Source organism: Poromitra crassiceps (genome assembly GCF_964638095.1).
Source record: "Poromitra crassiceps genome assembly, chromosome: 8".
Classification (NCBI taxonomy): Eukaryota; Metazoa; Chordata; class Actinopteri; order Beryciformes; family Melamphaidae; genus Poromitra; species Poromitra crassiceps.
The window spans coordinates 37,156,579-37,181,440 of record NC_139629.1 but is presented as its reverse complement, the minus strand read 5'-3'; the positions used below and the strand labels follow the sequence as shown (position 1 = coordinate 37,181,440).

Genomic DNA, 24,862 nt, shown 5'->3' with positions numbered 1-24,862 from the left:
AAGTGGCTAATCGTGCCGCTAATCAAGCTACAGTAGCAAGTGAAAAACACGTTTCACTTCCTATACGTACATGTACTTCACAATAAAATCGTCCCGTTAGTTTGTCAGCGGAAAACTTTTAATCTGAAGGAGCAGGAAATAGAGTTAAAAGTTCCAGGCAACTTGACATGCTCTGGGATGGGAGCCTCAAAGTTGACATGCTGTGGGAAACAGGCTTTTCTACAACAGCATGAGTGAATACTGGATTCTGATTGGCTAGCAACAGTGGTAAATAGGCCAACAATCTACAGTTCGGCTCCAACCGCAGTATCACTCCGCTCCCTGATGAATGAAGAACACCTGTGCTGACTCCGCCCACTGTTAGCCTGTCAGTCTACAAATCTCTAACAAGGAAATGTCCGATTTCGTAGTAACGTTTGATTTACTGGGTGGATTGAGTTTTGAGCAGTGGTTAGATGAAGATGAAGGTGAAGTGAACAAAGAACGACATGGTGAAATTGGGGAGAGAGAACTGGCTGAGCTTGAGTTGTCACGGAGTGAACCTGGGACTGTCAAACAAACAAATTGGGCAATGCGATGTTTCCAGACCTGGTGTGCTCAAAAGAATCTTGCACCTGACTTCAAGAACAACAGCAAGGAAGAATTCAACCTGGTTGTGTATGGAACTATATTCTGTGGCGGAAGGATAAATGTATTCTGAAACCAGTAATGATTGTAAATAAATGAATTGAATGTTACAATTGTGTATTTTTTATATTATGTGGTAGCTATTGTAGAAAAGAAATTTACCACGAGAGGAAGGGGGTTGTGGCCACATTTACCACTGGTACAGGGTTGTGGCACGAGGCGAAGCCGAGTGCCATAAACCAGTGGTTAACCAGTGGTTAATTCGGGGGCACAGAGTGGGAATGATAGAGGCACCATTCTCCATATTAGAAGTCAGTGTGCCATCGAAATGATTTAAAAGCTGTTATATTAAAGTAAAACGTTACGTATTGGGGCTTTAACATCTTAAGAGATGGGGGAAAATTGATTTGTGGATTTGAGTCTGAAATTGACTTTGTCTGAAACTAAAATGTATACCCCCCCTCCTCCCCCGCCCCCTTTTCTCTCCAGTCAGGCGTCGGCTCTGAGGCCGGGCAGCTCTGTGAGGCACCGGGTGTGGATCCTGCTGGCCATGACGCACCTCACCCTGGACCTGTCCGTCTGCAGCCCCCTCAGTCAGACTCTGGGGATCAAACTCGCGCCTAAACCGGTGCCTCGCTCGCGGCCTCGCTGGCAGCCCCTCTGGGACACTCCCAACATACTCCACTGGAGGACTGTGAGCCCGCTGGCCCGTCGGCTGCTCAACCCTGTCCCGCCGCCCCAGGACAGCCGGTCGGGGCTAGGGCCAAAGGTCAAGGGTCAAAAGCATAGGAAAGCAGCGCATAAAGGACAAGCGGCGTGTAAGGAGTGCCAGTCCAGATACTCTCACACAGAGACTGCTGATTCGTCGGCTCTGCTCGCCGAGGCTCCGGCGGCCCTTTCCAGCGGGAGCAGAGGGGACGCCGTGACGTTGTTACTCAGAGCGAGGAGGCAGCTCAAATGGGACAGCTTTGACAAGTCTCAGGACGGCCGGACTACCACCGTGGCTGGATTTATCGACTGGGGACCCACAGGGACGGAGGACAGCATAGATGAGAATGGCAAAGCGGTGGCCAATGTTACGCTGTCCGCCAAAGCCTTGACTACCACAGTGGCCACGACCACTAGCACGACCGCCAAGGTCCCCCAAAGGACGTTGGCTGTGGTGACCACGCCACAGCCCAAGCGGCTGAGCACCACCAGGGCCACTGTCAGCTTCGGGGAGACGGTCAAACCACCAAAGCCATATGGGGACACACCAGGTAAGACATGTACCGTTTTTTAGCCTTTTGTTTTGTGCTTACCTTGAGGGACGCCATTGTTCCAGTTGCTATTGTTGTGCTTTTGTGTTTCAGCCATGCACGTTACAGGGTTCTAAGATGTTTACAATACTAGATGTTTACATTCAATCTTACTCCTCTTGATGTGGTGCAAGTCCATAGAGATATCTATATATACTGTATATATATATATATATTTATTTATTTTTATTTTTTATTTTTTGCGTTCGTGGCAAGACAAACCAATACAACCAGAGAGCTTAACCACTTGGTATATTTATTTGAACATAAACGTATAACTATAGGCTAATCTCTAAAGTATGTGTTTTGACTAAAGTCCTTGAAAAGGTTGTTAATAAACAACTTGATGGATTTTTAGACACAAATGGTATTCGATTACAACATCAGTCAGGCTTTAGAAAACTGCTGCTGTTCAAGTGGTGAATGACATTATTGAGGCACTGGACTGCAAGAAATATAGTGCAGCTCTTTTGATTGATTTGTCCAAGGCTTTTGACATAGCTGATCATGTCACCTTGGCAGACAGACTCTACAATATTGGCTTTTCTAGGCATGCTGTAAGTTGGTTTTCAAATGTCCACTAGAACACAATGCGTTCAGTTTGCTGGGTCTTGCTCTTCCTTCCTCCCTGTATCAAAGGGTGGGCCCCATGGTTCCATACTAGGAACACGATTTCAGACGGACAAGCCCGTCTTTATTGTCACACGATTACAATCAACACATGCACGGAGGGCCACAACACACACATGCTGACGGTGGCCGGTGAAATTTGTCCTCTGCATTTAACCCATCCAGTGCATACAGTGCATAATCTTTGAAATGCTGTGTTCCATTTGTATGCAGATGATACATGTTATGTATTGCTCACCCTCTTCAGTAGTGCAAAACCCTTGAATTCCTGCAGTCTCCTGCCTTTGATGTTGTTCAGTCCCATTTGACTCAACTTATGCTGCTGTTAAATGCAGACAAATCCAAATTCATTCCATTTTCAAATAGCAAAGAGCTACCATCTAATCTTCCTTAGATCTCAACAGCTCAAGGGGTTGAAATTGAAATGGTCACAGCAGCATATAGACGTATTTTATTATTATTGATCAGTACTTGTCATTCAAATCACACATTGAAAACCTTGTTTCCAAGTTGAAACTTAAATTAAGTTTCTTTTTTAGGAATAAATCCTGTTTCTCCCTCCAGGCAAGCAAGCACTTGATAAAAAGAAAGAAAGAAAGAAAGAAAGAAAAATATCAAACAGCACTGCACTCTGTATGCTGCTGCTACTCTAAAGTGTCCATCTCTGTATTGTCCACAGACTTTCACATTGCTTGGCTTTTATATATAAATCTCTCCTTGGGCAGCTGGTTCCTCCTTATCTGCAGACATGTGTAAACAAACTAAAATCAATATGGCCGCTGCACTCTCACAATATTCTATGATGATGGTCCCCCGAGTTAGAACAGAATTAGGCAAAAAAATCAAAATAAATGCTGCCCCTTCTTCCTAGAACAAGAAGAGAACAGAAGGACCTGAAATTGTCAGCGCTGATTACTATGGCAGAATTTAATCTCAACAAGACTTTTGCCTGGTTAAATAAAGAATATATTGGTTGGTATATTTGGTTGGTAGTACCTGTCAATATAGAGAATCTTACTTCTCTTAGAGAGTTATGCTTAAAATGTGTATGAACACGGTATAAGGGTCTTTAAACTACTGTACTGCAGGGCAATGGACAGAGAGAGAGCAATATACTGAAAACAAAATGAGCGGATCAGAAACGCCGGGTGGTGCATTGCACTGTGGGATGAACTGGGAGGATTAAACGGTGTCAATTTATCCCAAAATAGCACAAACTGAATCTGTGCCTATTGTGCTGCTGGACAGGCAAGAAGGGACTCAGACTGTGCAGGGCGGAAATCCACTGAAGACCAGAGATGCAGGCAGAGGCTTGCACTCTGAAATGGAAGAAACAATGTATCCAACGGAGATGTCTAAATACAAGGTTTCCATTTCCCTCACACGTTTGCTCTGATGTTAACTCTGAAGGTCCTTTCACATCAAGAGCGATGCGAATATACGGCACGAAATTGCGATGCGAGTTTTGACCCACCTGTCAATCACAGCCACAGATGTGTACACGTCGGAAGCGAACTTCTAAAAAATCGACCATGTTTCGAAAAAATAAACACCGCAATAACGCTCGGCGAAACTTCGCCGTTGGTGTGTACGGTTGCATTGACTGATATAGGTTCGGAAAATATTATTGACGTGCGAATTAATCGCACGAAAAAAACGTGCTCGGTGTGTAAGGACCTTGAGTCTGGCTGTGTGTAACTTTTCCCTACAGCACATGTACATACTTTTTTTTTTTTATATATATATATTTTTATCCCATTTTTATCCCCCATTAGTGCTAATTTTAATTTATTTATCCTGGTTGCTGCTCCACCCTCTGCCGATCTGGGGAGAGCCGAAACTGGCTCCATGCTTCCTCCGAGATATGGGCAGTAGCCAGCCACCTGACAGGGGAAGCTTCACCGGTAGGACATAGCACGTGGGAGGATCATGCTATTCCAACCAGTTCCCCTCCCTCCGAACAGGCGCCCCTAATGACCAGAGGAGGCACCACTTCAGCGACCAGGATATTGCATGTTTTGGTGAGGGGTTCCTATATGAAGGACGACCCTACCCGGGCGGTGGGCACTCGAGGACATGCTCCTTCAGCGCTCACAGCGTCCCAGGTGGGAATCGAACTCAGGACCTTCTAGCTGTGAGGCGACAGCTCTACCACTGAGCCACCATGCCCCTAGCACATGTACATTCTAATCCACTGTTTTTCATTCATGCTATATTGTAGCATGAGTCAAAGTGAGTCACCTTCACAGAGTACTGTATGTCCTTGACCATATTGAGGCTTTCAGTGTTCTCCCCCAAGTGCCTGCTTGAAATACAGCATATGTGATTTTTATGGCAGTTCCTCTGTGTTATGAACACACACAATCCTCCCAGCGAGGCTTACTAGATTTACCATTTCATTAAGTCCACGAGGGAAGGAGCACTTCTTAAATGGATCATACAGGTCGCCATAAAACTTAAGTCGTGTTTCACGACTTACCGGTATGAGCAAGCACTATGCTAATTCATTCCTTCCCATTGGGTGCATTAATATATAATGTCATACAATTCAGCCACTGAGCACTGAAGGCGATCACGTCCTTGGCCATTGGCCACTCAGCCAGTACAGCGAAACATGTCTCAAGACACGGAGGTATTCGAATTTCACCAGATATCTGAAAATATAACACCACACACAATTTTAAACTCCCGGAGAGGATAAGGGCCACATGTTAAACTCTATTTGAGTTCTGAGTTTAAGTCAGGATTCTAAGAATAAAGTCAGAATGACTGGGAGCCAGCTGACTATGAGGCCACCTACTATAGAATTGAAAATTATCGTTTGATATTAGGTCGTGGAGGAAATCAATCCTTACCATGAACCACAGCGCAGCACTAACTCAAAAAGCCCATTGAGTAAAATGGTCCTACTTTTCCAACTAGGTCCACCTCACTATTGTATCAGTAAGGGGACATTCAGACCAAAAGCATTTTTTTTGTCAGAACGCTATGAAAATCATGTTGAGAGCGCTTCCATTGTGCAAAAAACAGCGCACGGAGCGTTTTTTCCCCCCTGTAGTCGCGTGCAGTACAGATCTGAACACAACGACCACACGGACGGTAGCCAACTAGTTTTGTCTGTTTGATGTTGTTCACTGTCATCATGAAAGCCAGATTATTGCTAATTCTGGCAGCAGCAGAGGTTGAAAATCCCTCGGGAGGAGAAAAGGTAGGAAGAGTGAAAAAGACGAACCGGGCGCTTTTCCTCAATGTTCAACTTTTTTCAGCTTAAAAACGCCCACAGCGCTCCTCCAAAAACAACAGACGCCACCAGCGTTGAAACGCCAGGTGCGTTCATTAAAAGAGGAGCACGTCTAGCGCGTCCTTACATAGAGAATGAATTGCAGAAAGACACTGGCAGCTCCGAGAACGCTTTTGGCTTGAATGTCCCCTAAGCCGACTGTCTCATCAGGCCAGATGAATAGAACCATTTTCCAAAGGCACGACCCCAGTGTTTAACGAACAAAACGTTCCTCTGCCTTCACAAGGCATTAACGCATGTCTCTCTCATCTTGATATAATGACCCCACACAGACAGTGCTGTTGATGAAATGAAAGTGTTGTTGAAAGTGAGGTGTTTCTCTCTGTCTCCCTCTGTGTGTTTCTCCTGCTCTAGTTTTTTCACTATGTTTACATGCACACTGACGTTCAATCTGCACCTGATTAAGGCAGTTACGCTCATAATCCAGAGTCAGCCTAACATGCTTGTCATTCATTAGGCATGTAAACTTCCTCAGTCAGGTGTCTTTTGTTGTTTGATCTGCATTAATTGCCCATGAAGGCCACTAGACACAAGCAATTAGGTTCAGCAATTAGTTCCTTAAAGGAGAACTTGACCGAAACACAACGATGATTTATCTTGCACATGCTCTCACACATCTCCGAAAATGGTTTTGCAGACATTCATTTTAGTTTGACAGTTATTGAGAGTTGATTTGAGTTACGTTGTGGACAGGGCTGGCGCGTGCCATTCTGCCACTCTAGGCGAGAACAAATTATGCCGCCCCCAATTGGCAACACCATACCAGCATCAAAGTATGCATGACGCAATATGCAGGCATGTTGCACATCCATATAGCCTACGAAAAATAACGCACCACAGGTGTGCACAGGCCTGCATAATAACTCCAGTAACCACAGCAGTCATTATACAGCACAACTATTTTCCAAATAATCACATTTTTCAGATCCTCAAACAATGCAAATCTCTCTTATCTACCATTTTCTCATGTGGGTAAAACACACACATGGAATGTGCGCACGGCGGCGCAAGCACATTAATGCAAGACTCACAATGTATTTAGCCTATAGCCTATATCATCAGCAGATTCACAGCTTAAACAACAATGATTAGAGGGCAAATAAAGCTTGTTTACCTTTCAGAATTGGACACCGGCGCGGGCCTGCGTCAGCAAAGGTCTTTAAATAAATCCAGTCATCCTCGATTAGGATTCTCTCTGCCAGTTCATTTTATATGGAGATCGTTGCCAGTCCATTAAGTCTGTCTTGTTTCATTGTAAGCTACTACTGCAGAGGTAGTTTCAACTTTGAGAAACTTCAGATAGGCTATTGTATTGGAATTTTGGTCTCTCCAATGAATGGGCAGGCAAAGTGCGCACTGTGCACTGCACAGGGAAAGCGATTGTTTTGGAACCCAGAAATGTTGAATATCGCGCTAATTTACTGATTCCACTAATACTACATGAGCACATGGCCTAGGCTACCTTAACCGAAAGTTAATGATGTAAATTAGTCTACTTGTATGTAATTTCATTTACTTCTCGTCCCTCAATCAATCTGGATGGAGAAGGCATGATGACCCGCCCTCCTCTGCCTCTGATTGGCTAGTAGTAGTGCTTGTTTTAGGCATGAGGAGTGATGATTGGTTGGGTTAGGGTAAGAATATCAGGGTAAGCCAATCAGAGGCATAGTAGGGCGGGCGGTTCGTGCCGCGGACAGCGGGGAGAGCATGGATCTAGTAGCGGGGAAGAGGCAGAGCGCTGGAGAATATTTGGAGAGTTGCAACTGCAAGTGAAGGCGCACAATTTGCCGCCCCTCCAAGTGCCGCCCTAGGCGCTCGCCTATGTCGCCTATATGCACGAGCCGGCCCTGGTTGTGGACCAGTGATGTCTTCCCGTCGTTGTGTCTCGTGTGTCTCATGTGAATGACGTCAAATTGATGTCCCCATGTGAACGTTCAGATACACATCGCATTTTGTTGCCAATATGGCACCACGTGTCCATGTGGGCCGCATCAGCTTGTTGCTGCATGCTCACACTTAGAAATGAGAAAACATCACATCTGTCTCACATGGGAAAAACATCAGAACCCGTCCGCTTTCAGCTGCAGTGTGAACGCAGCCTTTGACCAATTCTTATAGCAGGTTCCAATGTTGAATTCGCAAAGGTAAACAGGTAGAGCACCCAGATCTTCAGAACAAAGTTGACTCATCTCAATTTTCACCAATTTATTCTGGCCATGTTAACCACATGATAACGTTTCGGCCCAATGGCCTTCATCATGGAATAATACAGAAGCCATGTCACGTATACAGGAGTTGGCAAGCGATTGGTCTAAAAGGTCACATGGTACTTAACTTACTGAGGTCACATAATGCATATTTTCTTAACAATATGACAATGACTAAAATAGGTGAAATGGTAATCTCATACAATTTAACAGTTCTGAGGTTACATTCTATATAAACATACAGTACACAGTACATACACATTCTGTTTTCACATTGTGAAACAACAGAGAAAGCATTTGAAACTGAAATGATCATTCAGTCCAGTGAGTGTTGAGATACAGTACATCTCTGTCTGAGGGAGTAGCTTTGTTGATAGATTCAAAATCGCTTGACTTCCAACAAAGTAAATGTTCTAATTGAAATATCGCTTTAAACTCATTACCCCCAGTCATCGGATGATATGCATGTAAACATACTTTCTGTCTCTCAGATCACCCCTGTGTCTGTCTCATCCACCTGCTCCAACAGAAACACATCAGGTCAGCATAAACCCCGGGAGAAACCACCCCACCTGACACCCTGGCATTCTTATCAGCCAATTGTAATCTAAAAGCTACTGATATAGAAATATAGACAGCCGGTTCCTAACGTGTCTGCATTATTTGAGCTGACCTCGGCCCTGCGAGATACTTCATCCTGCATTATTCCAAGAGTCAAGATGAAATTAGAAAATGCATTTTAGCAGAAAGATAGGAACGATTGCACCCTAAACATTTCAAGAATGTCACTATAATTTAGTAAGCAAATATCTTTGTTGATTTCTCTTACAACAATCAGCATCCTTTATTCCTGAAAATATTCTTAGATAGTGTATGTGTACACTAGTGTATAAAAGCTAACATTGACATACACAGTGATGACATTAAGTCTGTTGATTTTCAGGGCGTCCTTGAAAAAGAGGGCTTTTACTCTCTCCCTGGGTAAATAAAGTTCAGTTCAATGAAAAAGCCGCCTGTATGTTATGACATTGTCGTGTATTCTCATGCTAATCTCACATCAAAGCAAAGCTTCGGCCACCGCAGCTCCACAATCTATTTATCGCCGCTCCCTTGTACATGTTTGTTTGATCATGCTGTGCACCGTGATCATCATCTTGGTGTGTGTGTGTGTGTGTGTGTGTGTGTGTGTGTGTGTGTGTGTGTGTGTGTGTGTGTGTGTGTGTGTGTAGGCACATCACGGACTCAAACCGTTAGGGTGGTTGTTTGTGCAAGGGGGGCAGATAGCAGGGGTGGAAAGATTACCAAAATATCCTGCTCAAACATGCTGGAAGTTGATTTAAAACAGCTTTGGAAACTATTTGTCTAAAAAAACACCTAGATTCCAGTGATGGTAGATGTTGATGGTGCTCTCACAGTGTTCCTGTGGCCATTGTACAGGAGGTGGTGGTGGTGGTGGTGGTGGGTTTATAGCTGTGGTACCTCCAGATGCTCACTGATGCTTGATAGTGCTGCTAGGCACTACGACTCCCCTCTGCACCACGCAGATGGAGGCGTCAGCTCCGTTATCAATATGAGATGATTAACACCGCAGTCAGAAGAGTCGCCGCAGATAACTCGGCTCTTGTTAGAGCACGGAGTAAGTGAGAAGGTCCGGGCAGCCAGACCCAGGAGGCTGAAAAGAACCGTCCAAAAAAACAGAGCGGTTAAGTGAATTAGATAAATGGATAGGCTAGGTGATCCAGAATGGAAATGGTGAAGAATAGAGCCATCTTGAGAAAAAAACACTTGAAATCAAATAATCACTAGGGCTGCAACTAATGATTATTTTCATTATCGATTAATCTGTCGATTATTTTCTTGATTAGTCAATTAGTTGTTTAGTCTATAAAATGTCAGAAAAATGTCAATCACTTTTTCCCCAAAGCCTAAGATGACCTCCTCAAATGTCTTCTTTTGTCCACAACCCAAAATGTACTGGCATAGTGGAGTAAATAAATCACAAAATATTCACATTTAAGAAGCTGGAACGAGAGAATTTTTGTATTTTTGTCTTAAATATTAGTCTAAAAGATTAATCGACAAATCGTTGTACATGTAGACCTACCATAGACAGGTGCATCAAAAATGAATGCTGTGGAGCAAATCCAGGGCAAAATGTAAAATCTATGTTAATTTCTGGAGTATCTCAGGAATCTATTTTGAAAGAATCGAGCGAGTAGAGTTCAGCACTGAAACATTGTAACGCTGTGACCTGCGGAGGACCTGTAGAGGCGTAACAATGTAACAATGCAGCCTCTTCAACAGGCAGAGAGACACGGAGAGAGCGAGAGAGCAACCACTCTCCCCAGCGGTTACCATGGCAATCCAATAACCTCGTTATTACTCTCTATATTGACTCTCAATAAAGTGGGTAAAAATGAATCTCCTTTTGTGCAGCGTTAAATCTGCTCTTAAATGCTGATGCCTGGTGACAGCCAATCAGCATTCTGATTTACAGAGAAGTCAGCCAAGAGGAGAGGAGGAGGCCAGCAGAGCGAGCAGAGAGAGTCTGGCTCTCTGTTTCTCCACTCCGTGACAGATCCGCCTAAAGCCAGAGGCGTGCAGATGTTGGCTCAGCCACCATTTTGCAGACAGGAGATTGTTCTGTCAATCAGAAGGGGCAGGGCAGAATTTTAATGCCACCCCTTTCTGTCTCGTTCGTAAAACGACACTTTGTTCTTTTGTTATGTTTATTTATATTAATAATAATGATAATAATGATAATAATAATAATAATAATAATGCCTTCCTGAGTACTTAAAGAGGCTTTACAAAGACAGAATAACGAAAATACAAATACAATACAATACAAGCAATACAATACAATACAAATACAGGAGGTTGTGGGGAGGTAGTGCAAGTCAGGTATTGTAGGCTTTTTTGAAAATGTGGGTTTTGAGTTTCAGATGTTTGGAAGGAGGGACATGTCCCCCAAGGTGCAGGACAACCGACTTTGTTGTAGATGTGTGTTTTTTTTCTTGAGGTACATGGTTAGATGAGCCAGCTTTCACTCCAAATCTTGCCAAGGAAAAAATGAGATGATGCTAAAACAAATGCCTCCACCCACATTACAGGATGTCGACTTTCAAATGAACAGGACAGATTTCAAGTCGCTTCATGGAAGTTGCCTAATAGCGGCGATGTCATTTTACAACCTTGTGAAGCGCGCGCTCATTTCCATGTGTCTGTTGTTAACGAGACAAGGCGGTACTGTTCCTAATGCAGACAGGCATACAAGACAAGCGTATCAACCGCTCAGCGATCAGCCATCATGGACGCCATATAGTCTGTCCACCTCTCCTCTCCTGCCAGCGCTCGCCATCTCCCCTCATTCAATTATGCAGCCATGCCTTTGACATTGGGAGAAAAGGCACATGGAATAATTGTTTCTGATCTCTCTCTCTCTCTCTCTCTCTCTTTGACTTTCCCTCTCTCTCTCCCTCTTTGTCTCTCTGACTCCCCCCCCCCCCCTCTCTCTCTCTCTCTCTTTGTCTCTCTGACTCCCCCCCCTCTCTCTCTCTCTCTCCCTCTTTGTCTCTCTGACTCCCCCCCCCCTCTCTCTCTCTCTCTGTCTCTCTGCCCCCCTCTCTCTCTCTCTCCCTCTTTGTCTCTCTGACCCCCCCCCCTCTCTCTCTCTCTCTCTCTCTCTCTCTCTCTCTCTCTCCCTCTTTGTCTCCCCCCCCCCTCTCTCTCTCTCTCTGACATTCCCCTTCCCTCTCTCTCACTGCCTCTCTACTTCAGTAAGTGTGTCAGATTGCTGTGCAGTGACTCAGTGGAAATCAGCCTAGATTGACACATTGACACTACCGTTAATTGGCAATTGCTAACCATCAGCAGGGCCGCCTTTGACGGAGAGGCTTCCCCCATGCAGCAGCCCCTCCTGCTTAGGTGGCTGGGCGTGCAGCAGCCCCTCCTGCTCAGGTGGCTGGGCGGGCGTGGGAGAGACAACCTGAGGGTGGTTGAATCTGTGCAGCACATCTGTGTGTGTGGGAGTGCAGTTGGCTCGGCCGCACAACTCGCTTTTACAAATGAGGGAACGTTCCCACATTTTTCAGGAGCTTTTAAGCCGACACTGCGTGGGCTGTGAGGGCGCCATTAGCCCTAAACAGCTACTTGCTATCAATCTCTGATAGCGTTTCCACCTACTTATAGACGGTCCTGCGCGTACACACACACAAACACGACCAAAGACTGTCATCCTGGAAAATGAGTTGCACATATGCGTAATTGTCTTTGACTCATATTCCTCGTTTGTCTGTTATTGCTGCTGTGTTATTGAGGCTATTTGAAGAGGACACAGCGCCCCATCACAGTGTAAGCTCCAGTGGTTCTCATAGGGCTTCACCTGAGCTGCGCTTCAGCAAATCGGATATCAAGGCTCTACGGGAATGACCGTGTGCTGTCATTGATCAGGGTTCCCACGGGTCCTTGAAATCGTTGAAAGTTTGTGAATTTGAGAAAAAAATCAAGACCTTGAAAGCTTTTGAAAATAGACATAAATACTGTAGTCACTGGTCATTGAAAGTTTAAAGTTGAATTCATATATTTTGTGCAAGAATATAAATTTAAGTTCTTTTCTTTTTTTTACTTAACGTTAAAATAGGTTTAATGGCACAGTTGAGAAGTGTTCACATATTCTTTTATTGTTGTCTGTGAGCTTCTGTAAAGCCTGCTGGTCCCCATTATAAAAATGCTCAGTGTTGTAACGGTAATTAACCTTGATCTGTGTCTCATTATGCCAGGTTGGCTCCTTGAGGGAATTGGGCCTGAAAAGTCCTTGAAGTTGATGTTTAAGAAGGTGTGGGAACCCTGCATTGAACATCATTGAGCACTGCCGCTCATGTTCACTATTTTAAGCAGGCACAGTGCTTGATGAAGGAAATAGTGGTCAGTCAAACCAGAAATGACTTGCTGTGGACGTTGATTGAGCCCACTTTTATTATTATTTTATTATTTATATATTATTATTATTATTATTTTGTAGATTTATAAAGCCCACTCCGAGCTAAATATAAATATAAATATATAAATAGATGTATAAAGCCCACTCCAAGCTAAATATAAATATAAATATATAAATATATTTATAAAGCCCACTCCAAGCTAAATATAAATATAAATATATACATAGATTTATAAAGCCCACTCCAAGCTAAATATAAATATAAATATATAAATATATTTATAAAGCCCACTCCAAGCTAAATATAAATATAAATATATACTGTACATAGATTTATAAAGCCCACTCCAAGCTAAATATAAATATAAATATATAAATAGATTTATGAAGCCCACTCCAAGCTAAATATACATATAAATAGATGTATAAAGCCCACTCCAAGCTATATATAAATATAAATATATAAATAGATTTATAAAGCCCACTCCAAGTTGGGCTTCTATTAAAAGACGGTGGCGAGGGGGATCTCATTAAAGTGCCATGCTCTTCTGTGACATGTTCATCAAAGTGTCATGACAGCCGAGGTGAAGAGAGCTCATCTTTCTCTCTGGGAGCTTCTGCTGGAGCTCCAATCCTGCTGGCACAGAGGTCACCAGCTCTCCAGCCCTCACCCTGTATATCACTCTTCTGTCTCTTTCACTCTCTCCTCCTCTTCTGTCTCTTTCACTCTCTCCTCCTCTTCTGTCTCTTTCACTCTCTCCTCCTCTTCTGTCTCTTTCACTCTCTCCTCTTCTTCTGTCTCTTTCACTCTCTCCTCTTCTTCTGTCCCTTTCACTCTCTCCTCTTCTTCTGTCTCTTTCACTCTCTCCTCCTCTTCTGTCTCTTTCACTCTCTCCTCCTCTTCTGTCCCTTTCACTCTCTCCTCCTCTTCTGTCTCTTTCACTCTCTCCTCTTCTTCTGTCCCTTTCACTCTCTCCTCTTCTTCTGTCTCTTTCACTCTCTCCTCCTCTTCTGTCTCTTTCACTCTCTCCTCTTCTTCTGTCTCTTTCACTCTCTCCTCCTCTTCTGTCTCTTTCACTCTCTCCTCTTCTTCTGTCTCTTTCACTCTCTCCTCCTCTCTCTCTGTCTCTTTCACTATCTCCTCCTCTTCTGTCCCTTTCACTCTCTCCTCTTCTTCTGTCCCTTTCACTCTCTCCTCTTCTCCTGTCTCTTTCACTCTCTCCTCTTCTTCTGTCTCTTTCACTCTCTCCTCTTCTGTCTCTTTCACTCTCTCCTCTTCTGTCTCTCTCTGTCCCTTTCACTCTCTCCTCTTCTCTCTCTGTCTCTCTCGGCCTCTGTTTGTTTGGCAGTGATTTGACCAAACCAAAAATCCACCCCGATACGTCTAAAGCAAGTTGACAGCCAAAGTGAGTGCCAGGGCACGATGGGTTTTGGACAGCCTCCCTCCAACTGGCAGTTGTGGGTGAAAATAGAACTGGCCTCTGCTCTCAGATTTGTCAGCCTTGTCATTATCTCCCGGCACCTTTAACTGCACTGCCCCGGAAATGAGCTTATAATGGACTTACTGTTGCCCTGTATGTGTTGCTGGCCCTCGTGTTCTGTCTTGTTTCATTCATAGATGCAGAGGCAATTTTGTACATTGGATTATGGCAGTGAGAGGTAATTTTGAAAATTGAAATAATTGAATAATTTAACATTTATTTGGGCTTAAAGGGACCAGAAACACTTAGGGGCCCTTTACACGAGGACAGTTTCTGGAAGAAACGACACAATAGTGTTTCCTTCACACTGTGTCATTTCCTAAGCGCAAATTCGCCGTCGCCGTCTAAAAGGGAGGCACTAACGATAAAATAATTCCCCATCAACAGAGGAAACTGTCCTCATGTAAAGTGCCCCTTAAACTTGTTTTTTGAGTTGTTGATTGATATCTACGCTGCCAGTCAAACGTTTGGACACAGCTGATTGAATGTAGCCTACTAGTTTTTCATTCTCTTAACACAAGGGATTTTGTTCTATTTGGATGTTTCTTAGACAAATATACACTTGAAAAAATCTCAGCAAGTTGATGCCGATGTATGGATTTCTTTCCGAAGCCTTTGCCTTTCCATCAAGGCAAATGGCGGCTACTAGTGATGCAAAACCCGCTCAAGATGACACTCAGTGTGAATGAAAGCTGACCCTAATAAAACTGCTTGCACTTTAATCAAAACAAACACTAAAAGTAACATTTATCATAAGAAAGTACAACTATATAGTATATAAATGAAAGCTACTGTCTATAAATTACACATGCAGCACAACATAAATGATTGACACTCGGAAGTGGAAAGTATACAAGTACTTGAGTATTTGTACACTGAGTAAATGAGTACTGTAAATTCAGATTTTTGTTTTGCACACCGCACTATGAAAACAGCACGGTAGCATGCTTGTTAACAGGTCCAGACTGTCTTCCGCATCGCCCAAACTGACTCGCGCCAATTGAATTAGACAGGTGCAGACGATCAAATGTAATGATCAATGATTAGTTAGTTAGTCAGTTCAGAAATCTCACTTTCATTTGACACTGTTGATAGCCATAGCTAAATGGATTATCTCATTGTGATATTGCTGCTGCTAGCAGCTCTAACACGTCTGGGAAAGGAGAGAATCGCCAAACTGAGCGTCCCTGGACGAGCTGTTCAGTATGAAAGACAAGACAGACAAAGACAGGGACAACTTAGGTAACACTGGTGATGTCAGACCCACTGATGCTCACTTGCTCTTGACACATCCTATGGGTGGAGAAGCATCCATAACTGATACCAGGATTGCATTTGGCCAAATACGGTAAATCTAGACTAGTCTCAGTTAAGTTAGTTAGTAGCTTTGTGATTTTGGCTGATAAAACAGTGAATTTTTACAAAAAGAATTTGCCTCAGTGCAGCTTAGATTGACATCTGACAAGAAGCGCCCCCCCCCCCCCCCCCCCCTTCACATGTGCATGAATGTAAAATGACCATTCTCCGTGGAGATCTCAGCTATTGATCAAGGGCAAGTTCTATTATCCATGAACTTCTTTGACAGATGTTAATTTATAACGGAACACTTTCCACTTCCAGCCTTGAAGTCAGCCAGAGAGAGGAAGAGAGCGAGAGGGAGAGAGAGAGAGAGAGAGAGAGAGGGAGAGAGAGAGAGAGAGAGAGAGGGAGAGAGAGAGAGAGGGAGTGAGAGAGAGAGAGAGAGAGAGAGAGAGGGAGAGAGGGAGAAAGAGAGAGAGAGAGGATATGAAGGAAATGCAAATGACTTGCCAGATAAGTTAACATGCCTGCTTTGTGGTGGCTTGGGACTCCTGATTGCGAGGAGGGAAGGCACGGCTTCCCTGAGCCAGCCGGAGATATATCATTAATCCAGGGTTGACCTGCCCGCCCTCGTTGCGGCGGCCGGGCCGACAGCAGTTCATTATATCGGTGCATATGCACACCGAGGGGGAGGAGCCGAGGGAGGGGCGGGGGGGGGGAGGAGCCTGGGCGGACAGAAGTTCATTATATCAGTGCGTATGCACCCCGAGGGGGAGGAGAGGCTGGCCAGGCGCAGGCAGAGGCCATGTTCTTTCCAAAATGACGGGAGCAGCAGTTCCTTTTGAGCCGTCCCCAATGACAAATTGGCTTGGATCAGCAGCGAGGCAGCTGGCTGATGGAGAGCGGAGATGTATCGAGCCCACAGGGGCATTTTCATCACGTTCTTTTTCTCTGCTGCAGCATGCCACCTTTCTTTCAATCATTTTATTCTCAGTTTATATGGGTTACACACTCAATGTGCTCCTCAAAAACAATGGTGCATAACACAAATGGTAGACAATAGTTAACCATACGAACAGATGGAAAATGACAAGAAAACACACAAACATAGATCATCATCATCATCCTATAACTACAATAGCATTGAATGTGTGGACTTTATCACGGTACGGCTCAGGGGTTAGCGTGCTAAAACCGGCCGTCTTGTTGAGGCTGAGCAGGGAGACTGATTTTATTTCACCAGAGGCTGAAGGCAGCAAGACAAAAGACCGCTGGGAATAACACGAGAGTTAGGGGAATGCACACACAAGACTAAATGAAATTAACGAAATTATGATCTATGACCAATCAGTAGTCTACAGTGTTGTTAAAAATCACGATTTTCAGAAAACACTTCAAAAGTCATAAAAGTGGTCCTCATTTGTGAAGATTATCTTGCTGAACACGGAGTTCGCCGTTTCATAAACTTTTGTTAACCACAGACCTTATTTCAGGCATAACTGAAATCCCCATGCACAAATCCCATTGACTTTGAGACGAGGGAACCGGAAGTGCTAACATCCAGGTCTCCCGGACTCATTCCTGCGGTGCTCTATTTAACATAGTTGTTTTCCTGCAGCAGGTACCTGCTGCCTCCAGCATGTACCTGCTGCTGCAGCATGTACCTGCTGCTGCTGCAGGCTCGTTGTCCCTCATTTGCTCTCGTACTGCTCACTCACCCACACATTTGACCTTTATTTAACCAGGTCAAATCAATAGACCCTTTTCACGGGGGCCATTTTGTGTCAAAAAGGCAGGGTAAGCACAGATGCAAGCAAAACACTAATGAGGGTGAACTCCACGATTGGAAGTTGGAAACCCTCGTGTAGGAGGCTCACACAAGCAGCCAGCGTAGGGGAAAAAAGATGGCGCGGTCGGCTGGACTGAGGCTGAGACCCGACTCACGTGACACAGCCCTGTGCATTTCGACTCCAGTTTCGAACGGATGGCCCAGAATGCTCCTGGACATTTTCCCCCCGTTAACAACTGATTCGAGGCTTCGTTTTGAGGTCTCAAAAACCCAAAGGGTGACGTCACGCTCAGTTGGTCCAGATAATATTATACAGTCGATGAGTCAGGAATATTAAGAGTACTAATGGAGGAATGAGTAGATGGCAGTGGGCTGGTGGAAGCCAGACGGTAAGAGAAATGGGCCTGTCACCCGGAGGTTTGCAGTTCAAGTCCTCAGACTGGCTAGGAAAGTCCTGGCAGAGCAAGTGGATGAATAACACTCCCTTCAACGCTACTGTTAAAGTACTCTTGAGAGAAGCACTTAACGCCCACCAGTGGAGATGTTTAGTGGCCAATAGTAGGCCTACATACAAGAAGACTGTGTGTCTACTGTATATGAAGCAGGGCTTTGCTGTAAAACAGAAGCCGTCAACTCAGGCAGCCGTCCCGGGATATAAGATCAGTCGTATATGTGGGTCCTCGTTACAAAGTCTGAAACATCTCAAAAGATTTAAATGTAAGATTTGTAGATGGAGTTTTCATACGTCTGTGTAATGAAGTGAGATTGAGGTACTCTGGTGATGTGTAAATGAAGGAAAGGGAAAGCGGTGGTGGAGTGCGTGAGACTCGCGGCAGATCGGGGATGTTTGGAGCCAGGTGCTGATGTCATCAAAGTGTCCCAACGGCCCCCGGGCCCTCAGGCTGCCACCTCAATTAAGATGAATCAAATAAACCAAATGCAATGAATTGTGTAGCTTGACTAAAAGATGTGAATGTGGCTGACAGTGACCTGACAGTTGTATTTTCTTATGTTGTATTACATTACTACAAGTGCATGTCCACTCATAGATACTGTACAGAACAGCAGGGTTTATACATTATGACACATTAGACTTGATGTCTCTTCAACCATTTCATTTCCTGTTGTCCTTTTTATAATCTTGTTCATTTATAGCACTTTCACTAGCCATGTCCAATCAGAAATAGGCTGTTCTGACAGATTTTTATTTCTTTCATTTTAGTAGTTAAATTGGTTTTAAATGTACGGTAATTAGGTCGCACTATAAAGGCTTTACAAACTCTTACATTTGGGTATTACATTTCTCCTTTGTGACAATGGACTGAATGGCTTTTGAACTGTGGACAGGAAGGGGCATTTGAGGACGTCGCCTTGGACTTTAAGAGACAGTGGTTGACCTTTTTCCATCGCTTTCTGACATTTTGTGAATGACCCTACCAATCGATCGGTCGAGAAGATGGTTGAAGGATTGATCGATGACTCTAGCCTATGTTTGGATCAGCTGTTGATCAAACATTATATAGAGCTCAGACTGTGGCTCAGAGTGTCCCCGTTCCTCTTCCATCTTGTTTTTCCTTCTTTTTTTAGTATTCCCGCTCGCTGTGGTTTTCCAGCTGTTTCCCCTGCAGTCACTCCTTTCCTTTTAGCTGTTTATCATGCTGGGCATGTGCATGGCTCCCCTCTCCAGGCAGAGGATGGCCATGAGTTTTGCCCCTCATGTCTACAGGTAGAGCATTTCAGTGCTTTTTTCAGGTGTGTCCACTCCAGTGCTCTCAGTACCTTCTAAGGACGACACTGTGGCGTTGTAAATGTGCTGAGGATACTACAAGGCCCTGTCCCACCACCACCACACCAGCAAATAGCAACAGTACTTAAGTTATGTGTAGGATGCCAGCTCTTCTGATTTGGACCACATGTCCGTTCCATCTCCCACTTGTTCTAATTTCATTCTTCACGAATGCTTCACGATTCACCTCGGTGATAAGCGGTCGTTGCCTTGGTGCTTTGCTCGCGATGTAGGCACTGGCACTAAACTGCAGTCTAAACTGCACCGATTTCTTTGACCATTTCCTATTCTGAACCAAATGCTGCTGCTGCTTTCATAAACATAAAAAAACACATCAATGTGCAGCAGAGGAGGAGAAGGTGTAGGTGTTTAGAATAGCAAATGTACAAGCTTTCATCAACTGGCTATACAGCAGGTTGAATCTATGGTATCACTCAGCAGCAACAGAGTAGCAAAACTGACACGTATTATATGAAAAGGTTTCAGGTTATTACTGTGAAGGAAAAATAGTCTGAATTTCTTTGACAACAATATAACACAGCCATAGTTTGACGTTTCGCATTTGAAATACATCAGTAATATAATTTGGATACCGACAGGTGAGATCTCATTCTACGGTATGTCTTCAAATAACACAAATGTCACTTTATTTCACTTTCAGAGTCGATATTCTACCTCTCAATCTCAATTCAACTGTATTTTGTCCAAAGACACTCAATAAAAAAATATATAAATAATATGAAAAAATAAAATCCTACAGTGCACTCGTCAAATGTCTGGTTTGGGTTTATTACCTCTGTCAAGGAGGTTCTGTTTTCAGTGTCGTTTGTCTGTCTGTCTGTCTGTTTGTCAGCAGGATTACAGAAAAACTACTGGGCCGATGTTCATGAAACTTGGTGGAAGGGTGAAGCACGGGCCAAGGTAGAACCCATTACATTTTGGAGTGGATCCGGATGCAACTCACGAACAAGCAATAATAGGCCAAACCTTGGCGGAGGTTTCCACTCTCCGAGTGCCCTTCTAGTTTTCTCCTGTTAATGACGTAGCAATGAGGAGAAGTTTTGAAAGTACTTGAGAGAAAACTTGGAGATGAACTTAGATATCCATTACGGTCGGCTGTGCTATAATGGAATAATTCATGTGACTCTTGAATTATGAATAGCAGTGGGTGATAGCATCATCAGTACTGACAGTAGAGCAAGATTGCCTGGGTTATCTTACCATCCTCTATGTGGGTGCTGTTTCAGCCAGCCGCCCTCACTGCTTTGTGGACTGCAGTGGATTTGTGCAGTACAGGAACATTTTAACTCTTTCTTCCCTAGTCTTCCCTAGTCTTTCTTCCCTAGTCTTCCCTAGGACTCTTTCTTCCATACATGAGTGTAATTCTCTTCTCTTCTGTTTGTCTGTGTCTTTGCAGGTTTGGCAGTTCACCAGATAATCACAATCACTGTGTCTCTCATTATGGTTATCGCAGCCTTGATCACAACACTTGTCCTTAAAAACTGGTAGGAAAGATTCCTTTATTAATTGCTCATAAAGACAATATTATGCTCGCACTTAAGTTGGAAGCTTCACCCGAGGTACAAGGTATGATTTTATTTTTTGTTTCTTGTCTTTGGTGCGTGTTTTTGTAGCTGTGCACAGTCGGGGAATGGCCGCCACAATAGCCATCAGCGTAAGATCCACCAGCAGGAGGAAAGCTGCCAGAACCTAACGGACTTCACCCCGGCCCGGGTGCCCAGCAAGGTGGACATCTTCACTGCCTACAATGACAGCCTGCAGTGCTCACACGAGTGCGTTCGGACTGCCGTGCCCATCTACACCGACGAGATGATCCAACAGACGCCCGTCTACAAGACCGCTTACAATGGAAATAGGTACGTCGCCTAGGCAATTTTTTAGAGCTACAGATCAGGCGGATGCAGTGAAAGACCTCTTGAATCCAACCCGGTCTCACCTAATATCGTCCAAATACAGAACCACAGGTTTCCACTTTAAAATGTAATGTGTAGGCTATGTAGGCCAAAGGTGTGTCTTATATGCAACTAAAACAATGTTGGTTGTGTTTAGGCAAGTAAAACAACTTAAGTTAAGTTTAGGGTCGTGGTTTCGGTTAGGCTTAAATAACAAAAATATTAAACGTGACTTGTGGTTGAAATGTAGATTTTGGAGATGCTGGGATCGAACATGGCACTGCTACCTTCCTGGGAATAGCTCCCGACTCTTTAGTCGTAGGCACTGCACACAATTTGACGGTTTGGCAACTGGGCGATTTACACAAAGCAATGGGCAAGCGGGTCCGCCATCTTGCACAGCGACGATCACTTACAGTAGACAAACGTCTCTGTTCAATCCGCGCAAAGCACGAACGTCAACAGTAATGTTTAGGAGCTAGCGTTAGTGATCTGTAGCTAACACTAGCAGCTATAGTGAGTTAATGATAGCCTTGATGTTAACTATGCTTCTCGGTTGTGCATTGTGATGATTTGAATAGTGATTGTAGCGAGTACAGCAATGCGCTCCCTGTCTCTCTGTCTCTAAACACACACACACACACAGACACACACACACACACACACACACACACACACACACACACACACACACACACACACACACACACACCATCGCTTATAGTAGGCGTATTCACTGCAAACAATTTGAAAGTCGAAAGTCGTGTTATTTAAAGGGAACAGGCTAATCAGTCAGCACTAGAAAGTCGAAGCTTTTGAACCCGTTTCTGCAGCCAAGTCACGTCCAGAGGCATCAGACGTTCACATCTCTATAAACTGCTGCTTCGTGGCCTAAATGTCATGGAAGGAGATGATGCCTGTGCCTTGCATATTGTTACTCCAGGTGCTGGCTGAGAGATCTGTGTCAACATGTCCAAGAAAGAACAAAAACACTGAATCGACTAGAATACTCGAATACTGTAGTCATTTTATGATTAAACAAACATTTGCTCGACAATCATCTTGTCTTAAAAAGTATATTTACCCTTGTTTTTACCGGTGCCTGTCTCTTTAACCCATTGATACCTGATGCAGCATTTGCGTGTATATCCCTCATTTGTGTGTGGACGCGGTTCGCGGTCTTAAAGGGATACACACACACAAATGCTGCATCAGGTATCAATGGGTTAAGAGCTAATTGGCAATGCCACTTGTATCTAGTTTGTCCAAGTGGCATTGCCGTACCTGCTGCGACCCGTGCAGAAGGGCTTGGGCTCAATGGGCAGCCTGCCAGCTGATAAGAGTAGCACCAGGCCAGCTCCTTGTTACAAACGTGGATTAGGAGAAATCGTGTCAAACTATAATAGCAATAAAACAACACTCAGTCCCAAGGAAAAGATTGCAAGCTTAATATCTGCATGGAGAAGAGCTAATCTGCTATGCTAACGATGCTAACGTCTGCCTAGCCTGGCTAGCTAACGTCAGTATGACTAGCCTCGTTTGTGTCGGGGGAAGGCGAATATTGAAGAATGGTCGAATAGCTCCCAGCATCTTTCGAATAATAGTATTTTGCCAGAAATGCCCATGCCTAGAATCGACTGGTGGCTTTGACAGACAGGACGGATGTATTTTTTTTTACATACAAATCTTGCCTAGTGCAGCTATATTTCTGAAGTTATGTGAGTAATGGCATGTGGGGAAATAGTTTTGATTGTTCAATAGTTTGGATGTCGTTTGCTGTTCCAGAGGACAGCGGCAGCATTCATCTAATTGATGCTTAGCAGCTGGAGGAGGAGAGAAGAAAGACAATCACATTTTAGACACCAAAAACCCTGCAGCCCATTCATTATTCTGCAGCCATTGAGGGGAGTTTGTGTGGAGAAAATTGTCAAAACTGTCTGGAATTATTTTCCAAGTTGATGTCGCCCTCCCCCTCTCTCTCTTTTTCTCTCTCTCTCTCTCTCCCTAGTTCTAAAGTTCTAAAAATACTCACACTTACAGCCAGAGTATCGAGGGGAAAGTCATGGGAGGGTGGCTATATTGTGTTTTCAGTGCTGGAAAAAAGAACGTTCGCCATCTCAATTAGGGCTGGGCGATATGGACAAAATCAAATATCACAATATTTTGTGTGCAAATACTTTCATATCAATATTGTGACAATATTGTAGGACATCATTGACATCTAACTGTTACTGTGATTGAGCTTGAAGTATGCCATGCACAAAACAAGCATATTTAAAAGCTTAAAACAAGGCCCACATTTCTAGCTGGGAATTACTAGTTTATAGGGCCATAGTTCAAATGGATTTTTCCTATTCAGAGGCAAGTTTCCCAGTTAACCCTCATCTACAGTTACATTATTTAACAAAGATTCAACTGTAAACACTTATGCTTGATTATGAAATCTAACTGTTTTCAGCTGTTACATACAGTATAGATTGACTCTGGAAATGATAGATGTCTCTATGGACACAAGGATAGCATCGGATACATTTTGACTGATATGGGTGATATGCTGATAAGCTTCTGATACCTGACATTTTGTACTGACATCCAATATTTGTGACCATGCATGCAATACTAATGATGATGATGATGATAATGATGATATCAAACAATTTGCATTATATCATCACACTGACCATACCCCCCCCCCTTTTTTTTTTCTTTCTTTAAAAAAATAAATAAAAGGCCAATAAGGGTCCTGTTTCTGACTCCTTGGACTTCCATATCTCAGTGTGAGTGTACTCTCTAGTTCCTGGTTCTGACCTGGTTCCTTGCACTTGCCCCCGCAGGCCCTCTCCCACTGAAAGGCAGCTGATTCCTGTGGCCTTCGTGTCAGAGAAATGGTTTGAAATCTCCTGCTGACCAGCTCCAGGCCTTGTTTGACTTCCTGTGGGCGGAGCAGACTTGCTGACTTCACGCTCTGGTGGGTGCCGTGCCGCTCTGCCCCGCTGCAAAACCCGTCGCCCTCAGCCAGAGTCACCTGCAGTAGATCCCCGCGGTGACACTGCCCCAGTTTGGGAACTTGGCATATGTTTGTTATTTCTGACTTGACTCTGGTCTTCTGTGCAGTGCTGCAAACTGATCGAGATCATTTAGATGTAGTTCATTGCAATACGAGAGAAGGTCATTACCGGTACTCAAGATGAGGCATTTACAGATGCTGCCACCTTGAATTGCCGGCTGATCCTTGACAGGTCCGTGACAGGTCCATGTCCGTGACAGGTCCAAGTCCGTGACAGGTCCATGTCCGTGACAGGTCCATGTCCGTGACAGGTCCATGTCCGTGACAGGTCCAAGTCCGTGACAGGTCCATGTCCGTGACAGGGCCCACCCACGTCTGTGGCAGATTAAACATAGATGAAACGGAACTTAACTACTTAAACTTAACTTAACTTAAACCAATTCAACATAATGCACTGTTGGGATCCAACCTGCAATTACCGCTCATCGCCATAAGTGTATCGCCGAAGAGAATGAAACAGAAATCTATATAATCTTATAAACACATACAGTAAGATGTATGCTGGCAGTTAGTTATGGTTTC

At 44.1% G+C, this 24,862-nt stretch overlaps 1 protein-coding gene across 1 annotated transcript in view; it reads left to right on the top strand.

Annotated features, from left to right (window-relative positions):
• Positions 1-24,180, top strand: part of ajap1 (adherens junctions associated protein 1) — a gene marked incomplete at both ends in the record, with an annotated part of 72,461 nt that extends 48,281 nt beyond the window's left edge. The window contains 4 exons of the mRNA XM_083641795.1: positions 1,117-1,886; positions 20,778-20,865; positions 20,995-21,237; positions 24,108-24,180. Coding sequence (XP_083497921.1) covers positions 1,117-1,886; positions 20,778-20,865; positions 20,995-21,237; positions 24,108-24,180 — 1,174 coding nt within the window. The remainder of the gene's footprint in view (positions 1-1,116; positions 1,887-20,777; positions 20,866-20,994; positions 21,238-24,107) is intronic.
• Positions 24,181-24,862: the final 682 nt, after the last annotated feature.